This window comes from Vulpes vulpes, chromosome 3 (genome assembly GCF_048418805.1).
Source record: "Vulpes vulpes isolate BD-2025 chromosome 3, VulVul3, whole genome shotgun sequence".
Taxonomy (NCBI): Eukaryota; Metazoa; Chordata; class Mammalia; order Carnivora; family Canidae; genus Vulpes; species Vulpes vulpes.
Window position 1 is genome coordinate 71,150,300 of NC_132782.1, and position 12,727 is coordinate 71,163,026.

General features: G+C 37.5%; 1 protein-coding gene across 15 annotated transcripts in view; it reads right to left on the reverse strand.

Moving 5' to 3' along the window:
- Window positions 1–12,727, reverse strand: part of CTNND2 (catenin delta 2) — a 923,063-nt gene that overhangs the window by 762,995 nt on the left and 147,341 nt on the right. For 12 of the 15 annotated variants that reach the window (XM_072752719.1, XM_072752718.1, XM_072752726.1 and 9 more), the window contains exon 2: window positions 4,594–4,730. The exons of the other annotated variants lie outside the window; for them this stretch is intronic. In XM_072752719.1, coding sequence (XP_072608820.1) covers window positions 4,594–4,730 — 137 coding nt within the window. The remainder of the gene's footprint in view (window positions 1–4,593; window positions 4,731–12,727) is intronic. 15 annotated transcript variants of the gene reach the window in all.

The window sequence follows — 12,727 nt, forward strand, 5'->3', positions numbered from 1 at the left end:
TCCCATCCTCAGGGTTGAACTCTGTTCCAAAAGCCATTCTCTCTACTGGTAGATGGACCTCATGCACTCTCATCTACCCAGTGATTTTTTCCTCTGAGATTATTCCCTTTCTCTCAAGCATCATAAATTTCTCTATTTGAGTCAATGCCATCATCATAGGGATACCTTCCATTCTTAAAATAAAATCCCCTCACTGTTTCCATTCCTTTAAGCCACCACACTTTATGGGCTGCCATTTGTAATGAATAGTTTTCAATTACCCCTCTTAGTTATTTATCCAAATCACATGACCAGAGTCATCAAATGCCCAACCTCTATCCTCCACTCCTCTTCTGGTAAAGGACACTCACTTACAGGAGAGGAAATAGGAATTAGGTTCCTCTTTCTTAATGCCCCATAGTGAAACCTGGTTACTTGGAAATGAAACAGGTATGTCTGAGATACAGAAAATTACCTATAGAGTAATAACATAAATCCTGGTCCTATTTCTGTTGATATAAAAGTGTAAAATTCACCAGTTAAAAAGCAATCAGGATGGGAAATTTGAACAAAGAAAAAAAGTCAATGAAAACCTTTTCATTGAGCAATCCATGCCTGCTGGGTTGAAGGATTCTAAGACTTGTTTACAAAATCTCAACATGCCATACATGTCATGCGGACATGTTGACTTAGGGCTTGTCATGACTTAAGTTCATTCTATGGTTATAAACCAGAATTTATTTCTGTGCAATGTTAACTGCCTGCCTAAAAACTTATGTTCTCAATTTCAATAACACTTTTTTCCAATAAACTGTCAAATTGAGTTTTCTTTATGCATGTACTTTATTACCCTTTATTGTACTTTGCATATACAAAGTGCTCAATACATTTAATGAATGAGTAAATAAATTATGCAACCAATTGTTTGCCAGGTAGCTTAGAATATATGCCTCCTATGATAAAGAATGACTTCTCGGGGATCCCTGGGTGGCTCAGTGGTTTGGCATCTGCCTTCGGCCCAGGGAGTGATCCTGGAGACCTGGGCTCCCTGCATGGAGCCTGCTTCTCCCTCTGCCTGTGTCTCTGCCTCTCTCTCTCCCTCTCTCTATCTCATGAATAAATAAATAAAATCTTAAAAAAAAAAAAGAATGACTTCTTTCCCACAGAGCTGATGTTCAAGGAGACAAGCCTAAAGTAGCACATAAGAGTGATGCTATAAAATTTCTTCCTTGAGGTCCTCTAACTTAGTAAAAAGAATTTTTAGTAAAAAAGCTATTTTATATTAGCACCTAAAAAGGATCAGGAAAGCAATATTCAAGTGAAAAATTTATAAATACGTTATGTACGTAACTATTAAAAATCATAAAGGATATGAACTTTTAAAGTCGCTTTTCCTTCATCTCAGCTAATTTTTTCCCAATATATTTAACTTAGCTTTAGCTCCACAGATAACAGTCTAGACCACAAAACCGTAATAGTTTAGGACAAAAATAAAAAATTGTTTGCTTACAGTAGGCTACCCCAAGGAAGTCCAGGGACCTTGCTGCTTGTGGATTTTGCCTTCACATGGGCAGCTGCTGCCTATAGGAGCTGATGCCTGAGCCTCTGATGCAGGTGCTTCAAGCTGTTCTACTCAGCTTCCAGGACAGACTTTCATGCCTGCTCACGTTAGTTACTGGTCACAAAGAATCTCATCTTTGCATCCAAAAATGGACAATGGACTTGTTTTGACTATTAGAAAAAAACTCTTCACAGTAAGTCTTTTTTATGAAATTCTCATCAAGGATTTGGAGAGGCCATTTTATTTCCATAATATATTTTTGCTGTCAGCAGCTTATCCACTCTCTCAACTACAGACATCACTATCTCAGCTCAAATGGCATTTCCTATTATCCAAATCCAACGAATATCTATTCCAGTCTCCCAGTTCTTTCTCCCAATTTGGATTGTCTTCCCTATCCTCTATATCTTCTGCCTATTCCTACTTCCAACTAATTGTAAACATATATAGTAACCAATGTTTATAGTTTGATTTATTTCCTCCTACACTTTTCCAGATGTTCATAAATATTGTAAACAACACAAAATATTTATTATTATTTTATAAAAACAGGATAATATAATGCTAAAACATTTCATTTCTAAAGTCCTCATGGAGTTTTTCAAAGGTGTAATATATAACTCCAACTCATTTTAATTAATAACTACATAAGAAGGATATAGCTTTTGTATAAAATATTTTACATAGAAGATAGGTCTTTTTAAAATTCTTCATCAATCAGTACTGCTCCACTTTTTTACTATCCCAGATAATTTTGCAATAAACACCAATATACATAAAATCTTATGTTCTAGATCACCCATTTCTATACTACATATGTCTAAGTATGACTAATCAAAGGCTATTGAACACTGTAAATGCCACTTCATAGCAACATATCATTTTAAACAAAGATTACAGGATTGCACATTCCCATATGGAGTGACAAAAATGTGAATTTCCTCAAACTTTAACCCTTAGCTAGATTACAGAATATACTATTTTTTTAATGTTTGTCTATTTGGTAGATTAAAGAAATTAATATTTTCATCTTGATTTTTATATCCCTGATTAGTAGAGTAGAAAGCATTTCCATATAGTCATTAACTTTTTGCATTTTTCTTCTATGAACTGCTGTTCATGTTTTTTGCCTAGTTTTCTATTCTGTTATTTTATTTTTTTATCTCATCAACATTAGGAAGCATTAATATATTAATTATATCAATACTTTGTCATATTTTTGGCACACATTTTCTCTTATCCAATTTTTTCTACTATTTTGGATTGAATATGTCCTTGAGATTCTGAGCCCTCAGTTACATCCTTTTAAAAAATTTTTTACCTTTTTTTTAAAAGATTTTATTTATTTATTCATGAGAGACACACACACACAGAGAGAGAGGCAGAAACACAGGCAGAGGGAGAAGCAGGCTCCATGCAGGAAACCCGACGCGGGACACAATCCCAGGGTCTCCAGGATCACGCCCTGGGCTGAAGGCAGGGGCTAAACAGCTGGGCCACCAGGGCTACCCCCTTTAGTTACATCCTATAGAGAGAACATTCTTTCCAGTTTGAACCAACTGGGCATGACAGTGATGAAAATGTTTAGTAAGATAAAAATCTATTAAAATTTCCTTGTAACTCTCATACATTTATGATTCCCATATGATCTTTAAAATAGTTTGATTCAGTTTGCCAAAGAAACAATCAGTGACAAGATATTACTACAATAGCCTTAAGTTTATATCTTAATTTGAGGAAAAGTAATATTATGATGATAACTAGGCTTTTCTACACAGGATATACCCTGTCATTTATTCTTAATTACTTTATGTCTTTTAATAAAATGTTATAGTTTTCATCAGACAGGTCTTGTCATTTCCTTGTTAAATTTATTCCTCCTACTTTGTATTTTGTCAATACTCTAAAGTTAGTGGTTCAGCAAGACTTCTAGATATATGAATAAGATACCATGACATAAACCAACTTTAACAAAGCAGTATCCTGAGTGTGGGAACTGATATGAACCTTTGCTCCCTTCTTCTATTACTCCTTAAAAATAATCAGCAATCTCATGAGAGGGCTTTGGAAGCAAACTAATCCAGTAATACAGCCTGTGCTTCAACCCAATTCCTTGCTTACTGACCATTTTCAAAGCCCAGATGATCCAATTAATCTATTCAACTTTCCTTTGTGTAACTACTTAGCAGCACACTTCCCTCCCTGGTGACGCACGTCTGACTGACAGCATCACCGATCCCTTACGTCAGTGGACCTTCTCTCAGCTACTCTACTGAGAGCTTCGCCACTACTGTTGCTCACTCAGCACTCCTTGAATCATACCCAAACACAGGACGCTTTCAGTATTTAAAAAAATTATGATTTATATCCTGCCACATGCTAAAAGAAGTGAAAAAAATCTTGATTTTCCAGCTTTCTTTGATTATTTACCACCTTTTATTTATAAGAAACATGACTTTGAAGGAGTAATTTTTTTTAATCTAAGACTTCAGATTTTATTAGCCATTTATAAAGCAAAGTAATGCTGGAGGAAGAATCATGAAGACTTTAATTCATTTTACAGGGAAAATTCTAAGATACTTTCTTCCTGATCCAGCCCAGAAACACCAGAGAGACCAATTTGCCTTGACCCAACACAGGATTCATCTGCTGTCATTATACTAATTTTTTATACTTACGGATATATTTTGATTGTTGGTTAGACTTTATATATATTTTTTTGACTTTATATTTCCTAAAAGCCAATTATTTGGCCTCAGGCACATAACAGTTTTACGCTGTATTGGTCCATCACCAAATCTACCAAGACTTCACCAACAGGGAATTTTGCCTATAAAGTGTTTCCCCCTACCAAGGAATATTTTTTTCAAGGAAAATAGCCTAAATCATGAATAAAAACATAAATTCAAAAGCAACTATAATCATGTCAAAATATTTTTATGATAAGTGAAAAATCATGATTTTCTTCCAACATAAAAGTCCTCGTTGTTCATCTGAAGGAACAGTTTCTAATATGTTCCCCTAAGTATGTCACAAAAGTGGGATGTCTCTACCTGTTCTTTGACCGAGGCGAGGATAGCAGAAGTGGTTTCTGTCTCGGAGCCATCTCCGTTGGAGGTGGTCAGGCCAGGGCTCAAGGAGCTGGTCTTCTCTGAGGTGGAAGAAGGCTGGTCTGGAACAGGCATAGCTCCTGCAATGCAAAAGGACATGCTTAATATAATGGGAGGTTGCCACTGCATACAGACACAACTATCAGGCAACTAAACAGCACTCTTTGGAAAAATGAAAACTATAAACTACAAAGAGAGCACATGACTACAAAGAAAGTATCATCATCAAACAGGAAATAATACAGGTAAGTGGAATGATTTCTCCTATATCACCCCAAACAAATTCCAGGACACACTCACAACTTGGTGTTTTTGTATTTGAGGTAAGTGGAAGAAGAGATACTAAGAAGCAAAAGGCAAGAAAGGTAACAAGAAAGAATAAAGAAATGAAATACTGAGTCTAACAACAACAACAACAACAACAACAACAAACAGTTGAACTACCATTTTATTTGAACCCAATTCATAAATGGATGTACATGGACAGCTTAGAAATAGCATCCCAGTTGTTTCTTTCTTACTATCTTTCCCAAACAAGTAAGACCAAAGTATTTGTTCCATACATTACCTAGCAATGCTTATCAGCAGAGGAAATAATTAACTAGGACAATTTTTACCAGGGCCCTACAAAATCAATATTCAAATAAAAGCCTAGGAGTAAATAAAGGTTGTTTTCTTGCCTAAAGCTATCCTATTACATGTCCCTCCAAGAACTAGTATTATGTGAATGTTAAAATGTATTTCCTATTATAGCGTAACTAGGCAGACTGGGTTTTACAGTAGGAAACATAAATTCCATAGGAACCTTAGCATTGTGAATAGTTAATAATTTAGGGCTATGGTCACTGAAAAGTGTTCTGTTATAGAACTGTCCTTAAAATATATAAAAAGATTGGTCATCTAATGTTATCATTGGACATTCCAACTTAGTTTTGTTTTCATTTTTAAGTAATTTTAAAAATTATATTACCAATGAGACTTAGAATAGTATTGGAAAGATAAATCCATTACAAACAATATATAGGAGGGTTTGGGAAAATAATATTAATAAGCAGAATGTGAGCAAAGGATAAAGATCAAATTTAACCTAGTGTAGCAAAATGCAACCCTGGCTAAAAAAGCAGAAGGTATTTTAGGTGGTGGATACCAACAGGATGAAATGAAGTGATTTAAATAATTACAGTGGTGGGGTTGGGAAGACAAGAGGAAAATAGTTTTGTGTTCATCTTGCTATCATATGTAGCATCTTATCTGATCAAGCCTCATAATTATAAGGATTTGGATAAACAGATCAACAAATGTTGTGCCCAGGTGACATAGCCCAAAAACCAAACCTTTCTCATTAGGGAAGTTTGAGGGATGGGTGAAAGGGGAGAAAGCAAGAAGAAAGGAAATGGTAGTTCTTGTGTGCAAAGTCACCCCTCTCCGTGACCCTGGAGTGGAGAGGTACAGCGGAGATCACTCTATCTATGTCAGAGGCTTCCAAAGGGCCTGAAGCTGAGAAAGGAGAAGTCTTGCATGTTTTAAGGTTTTATTTATTTATTCATGAGAGAGGCTGAGACGCAGACAGAGGGAGAAGCAGGTTCCCTTCAGGGAGCTCAATGCAGGACTAGATCCCAGAATTCCAGGATCATGACCTCAGCCAAAGGCAGACACTCAACCACTGAGCCACCTAGGCATCCCGTCTTGCAGGTTTTAAATCTTCACTTTTGTGTTTTCTAAATTTTATTGGGGCCATGTAAATCCCGGTTCTGGACTAGTATTATTGCCAACCTGTTTTTTGACAAAGAACTTGTCCAAGGTCCCAAAGTTATTTATATAACCAGGCCTAGAACTCAGATTTTCTCCCTTTTTATTCCTGTTTTAGAGTCCTTTAATGTGGCGGCCTGTTTTCCATAACCTGTTCTGCTGGCTGTCTCATAAATACTAGTCTATATATCAATTTTTTTTTTTTATAAAATGTTACTCTTAAAAGTATGAGAGTAACCTGTCACAGTAAAATATGGGATTTAATAGGCAATGAATCAAGGCATATCCTTGGGCACTAGACAACTTGGATCTACACACTATAAGGAATAACCAAGTCTGTTTATGTACCCCCATTTCTCCTTAGAGCAGCAATAACAGAACAAAAGAGAAAGCTTCAAGGTTTAGCTACCATACAGAGCTACTGCAACCCAAGGCAACCTCTATGCCTGAATGGAAATGACTTGGAATAATTTCCACGGCTCATAACTTTTCACATCCAGACTTAATTCAACCATTGACCATCCCCGTGTATGAATGGTTAAGACTGTCCAACCTCAACTGCCGATCCTCTTAGCTCACAGCACAAGAGGAGAAGGAGGACCATATGAAGACCAAGCCATGGGCTGCCTAATGGTAAGTGTAAAAAGTTTTAAGCCTTCTGACTTTGCAGTAAATGGCCAAGTACTTTAGTTTTAATTAGAACTAATCCACTAAATTAGTAATTAATCTGTACTAAATCCAGGAAATCCAGAAAAACAAGAGACAAGAGAAAAACAAAATCAAAAAAAAAAAAAAAAGAAAGAAAAAAACAAAGGAAGAGCAATCCTCAGTAATTCTGGCATCTGAGATAAGTATATTTACTTTGGTATTTTTGTATGTTTCGCTGACAGAATTTTTTTTTTCTGATTTAACTCACTCTGTATAATGAGATTTACATATAATAGAGTACTACTAATATAGCGTTTTTTAAAATTTTTGTCCAGCAACATATAATGAACTATTTCTTATGTTAGGAAAAATTATTCTGCGGTTTATAAACGTAATGACGTGCTCACTTAGGCAGCACGTATACTAAAAATGCAATGAATAGTATTCATAATGTATCATAATTTACATATCTTTTTAATTTTTATGACATTTTCACACATGTGACATTTTCAGTAGATAAATTCCTACATGTGGTACTGATGGAATGAGGAGCTGGAACATGTTTCAGACTTTTGAGAGTCAAAACAAATTTTCCTGCTGCCAGGCTGGTTCAACTTATCTGCCCACCGGCAGTGCTGTGAGAACGACCCTTCCCCACAAAGTTAACAACACTGGCCTTAACTACTCTCTCCTGCTTTTACCAATGTGACATAGAAAAATTCATCCCTTTGATTTTGTTTCTCTTTGGCAATGAGAACAGTGGGACATTTTCCAACAGATTTACTGATCCTACATAACAACACTTCTTCATTCTCTTTATACAACTGCTATGTAAAAAGTCTTTCTATCGCTAGCAGAATGCTTAATCTGCAAATATCTAAGCTGAAATTTAGACTTGGTAATAAGAAGTTCTATGTCCAGAAAATACAAAACAAGTCATGCTGTATTACACCCTCACATGCATGAGCAGTGTTACAGATTCAACTGTGTTCACTCATACCCCCACCCATGATCCCACCCCTGTCCCAAATCCACATGCTGAAGCCCTAATCCCCAATGTGACTGTATTTGGACATGGGGCCTTTTGGGGGGGGGGGTAATTAAGGTTAAATGCAGTTATGAGGGTGGGGTTTATAAATGTGGGATTGTTGTCCTTACAAAAAGAGTATAAGACTGGAGCTCTTTCTCTCCATCTATGAGGACAGAGAGAGAAGCTAGAAGGTAGAAAGAGTGTTCTCACCAAACATATATCATGCCAGCACTTTGGCCTTGGACTTCTGGCCTCCAGAACTGTGAGAAAATACACTTCTGCTGTTTAAGCCCCTCTGTCAGTGGCATCTTATGGTAGTGGGGGAAGACTAATACAGGCAGGACTGGATCGGTCTAGCTTCTTTCTCTATTTCCCCCATGAGATGAGTATGGGGGAGCCTGGGGATTGATGGTAGCAGGGTGGCACCATCATGTACAGCTCCGTCAATACCTTCACCCAAGATAAACTACAAGTGTCAGAGAAAGGCATGCACTGCTTCAAATAAGCAACCTGGATAAATCAAATCTTAGGAGATGGTTGTACCCAATTTATGTGAAGTAGGTCTGCAAAAAAAAAAAAATGCTTTCTTTCAAAGATGATACAATAAGAAATTCATAAAAGTTGGCTGGATGACAATACGAGCAAAAGCAGGTAGCCCCCATATACGGAGTGTCTTTCTCAACTTTAACGTATGTCCCTTATGTAATAAGATTTCATGAAATCCGAATAAATACTCTAAACTTTTATTTCCCAAACATGAGTCACTATAAATTTACATTATACTTGGTAACCTGTTAAAATCTTATGTATACTTTAAAAGGCCAAACTCTCTTGCTCTTAATTCAAGGACTGCATTCAAAGCTATATTTTATTGACTTCCACCACCCAAAAGACAGTAAAATTCTTATTGTATATTTTATAATGGAAACTTGTTATTTTTTAATTAATTAATTTATTTATTTATTTATTTATTCATGAGAGACATAGAGAGAGAGACAGAGACACAGGCAGAGGGAGAAGCAGGCTCCTCACAGGGAGCCCAATGCAGGACTCGATCCCGGACCCCGGGATCACGACCTGAACTGAAGGCAGATGTTCAACTGCTGAGCCACCCAGGCACCCCAAAATTTGTTCTTTCTTTAGCCACTTCTGTCTAGCAACTGATGACTTTATTGGAAGAGGATATCATGAAGACACGACAATGAGTTAACCCTTGAGTTGGACCTAGGCAATTGGAGGCTTCCTACTGCCCCTCTGTGTATGGGATGTGTGTCTGCTTGCCTTCCCCATGCCCAGAAGCTGTTCTAAGAATATATCCCTGAGGTAGAAATGTAGTGTTGAGGTTATCCACACGAGGTATGGGACTGAATCCAGTTAAGGCCTATATAATCTTTAAAGATTCTGGCCAGTGGCTGCAGAAATCTACCTGTCCTGTAGCCACCCAAGATGAGCCTTGTAAATAAATTCACTTGCCTCTTCAACCTGCTGCCTACCAATCTAGAGTGATCGTCTTTCAGTCTCTCCCTTATCTCTGAGTATGGAGGCCAGTTTGCAGACCAACAGATTGACATCGGATATGGCCATCTTCAAAAAATTAACTGATGGACTCTGGTGTCTCACAATTAACCAATTCAATGATCCATCTAGCATTCTTAGACCACCATTACTTGATTTCCTCCTCTCTGATTCAGTGATAGCTCCTTTGGCTGTGATGAGGTCTTTGCTTCTGTTGAACTGCCCACCCCCAATCTGTAACCCATGACCTCTTAATCTTTTCAACTGTCTTCTCATTCTGTCACTCCCAGGCCCTCACGCTATGTTGTCAGAGACCTGTTTCTTCCTTATCCCAGGTCCCACCTACTTAAAATTCCAGAATCTCCAAATCCCTTACATATTGTGGGACTCAATAAATATTTCATTAGTTAGACTTGCACTGTCTGATATGGTATCTTCTAGCAACATATGGCTATTAAAATCTCAATAACATTACAAAGCCAGTTTATTAGTTGCATTATTCACATTTCAAGTGTTCAATAGCCACATGTGGCCAGTGGCTATTGTACTAGAAAATAAAAATGTAGAAGAACGTCATCATTGCAGAAAGTTCTACTGATCTATACCCAATGGTCAATCTTTGATGTAATCTTTCTTCTGTAGTTTTAATCCTTGGCAGTAAGTCAGGAGAAGGGGTCAGATTATAAACATATTTTGAAGGGAGAACTGTCAGGATTACTGATAGGCTGCATGTGGTAGTGAGGCCAGGAGAGAAGAATCTAGATGATTCCAGGGTTTGGTTGGAGTGACTGGCCATTAGTCACAATGTTGACACTGTGGGTAAAATATATTTCGGGCAATGGAAGGTGACCTAACATGCAAACTTAACAACCCAAAACACATCTATCTGTGACTCTTCTTTGCTGTTAACATCTCAGCAGCTGAAACCAGCTCAAGTCAGAAGCTACACTCTGATATGAATTGGGCAATGGAAGATTGATGACTTCTAAACAGTATATATCACATTTCTCCCCCCATCCTTTTTCTTTTTCATTAGGCAGGTCCCTTTTTATCTTTTACTTTAGAGTTGCTAGAAACTTCTAGAACTTTTCTCATCTTTGTTTAGCTTTAGCCAATGGCTTCAACTTAAGACTCTCAGACATCAACTTCCTTGAATCTCACACCAAACTAACAAACCCCACATGTGTGTGGCAACATCTAAAGTTATTTCCAGGGGTGCCTGGCTTGCTCAGTGGTTGAGCATCTGCCTTTGGCTTAGGTTATGATCTAGGGTCCTGGGATTGAATCCTGCATCAGGCTCCCCGCAGGGAGCCTGCTTCTCCCTCTGGCTATGTCTCTACCTCTGTGTGTCTCTCATGAATAAATAAAATCTTTAAAAAAAGTAAAACAAAATAAAAGTAAATTATTTCCTTCCTTCATGTGTCCACTCTCTTCAAGACAGTGATGCTCCCTGTTCTTGATCCTATGTTCTACAATACAAGTATATTAGTGCAATAGAATTTTGGTTTACCTCATCATTAGGCGTAATTTTCACAATTTTCCATTATGGTTACACCCAAGGGAGTAACAAAACTGGCCATTATAATACTCCAAAGATTACTATCATTTGTCAAACATACATTTATGTATCCAACTTGATATTTTAAAATTGAATATAATTGAACACACGGGATTTTTATAACCTTCCACCCCACAGGCAATATGTGTAAGATTATGATCATGTACAACTCAAGAATAAGCAGAAACATAAGCATATTACTAATATTAGGTTGCAGAGATTGTGTAGATTCATATAAATTAGTAACATGAAAGATACCTCATTTGCATAATCATTCTGGTCACTAAAACTGCAATTCTGTATTTGCAACTAAGATGTCATGAATATCAAAACCCAACACAATAGGCAGAGAAGGAGGCACAGCAGTGTCCTCTCTCAGATGCATTCCTGACACGTAAACATATATCCATCCTTGCTTCTTCTTTTTAAAGAGAAATTTAAAATTAGAGCTTATCCTAATAATATACACAGTATAATAATTAATAGCTGTCAAAACTCAATATAATTAGACCAAAAAATTCAATCTCTCTTGGTCTATGTCCAATTCCCCACATCTGGCTCACTATCTACTATATACCAGCCAGTTAATAAACATTTGTTGAAGTATTAGTGTAAAATCAATAATGGTTGCTTAGTAGAGCATGTAACATAAGTAAAATGGGCTTTGCATTAGAGCATTTCTCTAAATGATATTTGAAATGACACCCTTTTAATTTCCACTCAAGAAAGCTGCTTTTCTGAAACCTTATTAGTACTAGTGTATGGCTTGGCCTCAGTCGAATGCCAAAGAAGGGATAGCCTGGGTTGCTGGCTTCTTAGGTAGAGCCATCAATCAAGCAGGATCTGAGGCCTCTGGGACTCGATGCTTGCAACTCACAACTTACAAACAGAATCTGGCAATATTTATGGAATGCACCCTGCAAGGAAGAAGTATCGAGACATATTCAGAATATGCAACTACAAGCAAAGCCAGGAGGTAGAGAAATGTCCAATTCTACTTGATAGTTTGGGGGTGAGGCATGAGATGTTAATCACAGAATCAGAGACATGAGGTCCCTTGTTGCTGTGGTGGAAGATATGATGACAGAGGGGAGAGACATGGGATCAGAGTGAGATTCACATGTGGAACACAAGGGGCTGACTGTTCAACCTGTGTGTTCAGAGAAGTGGTTCGGAACGGTGGGAGTGGAACATAGCATGGAGGCTCAGGAAATTTACTTTGTGCCGTTGCGTGAGCCATTAATCACTGAGGAGGATGGGACCAACTTAACTATCACCACAGACTTAAGGCCACCTGAGTATTATTCTTAGTGATATAAACTGTGTCTGAAAGTCAAAAGGAGCTTCTGTGGACCATAGAGCAAGAAGGAACTGCAGCACTCATGCATGGGACAGATATATAAGCAGCCAAGCTGTAGCAAAACTAGGTCAGTGAGGACAGGACGGGGTCTTCTCTTGGTGTCTCATGGTCCTGTCTCCTAAAGCATCATCTCAGGCATTTTCAATTATGACATTATGACATTAAATGTAACGTTATGTCAATAATTTATCGATCTTGTTGCCTCTCCGGCCCCAGC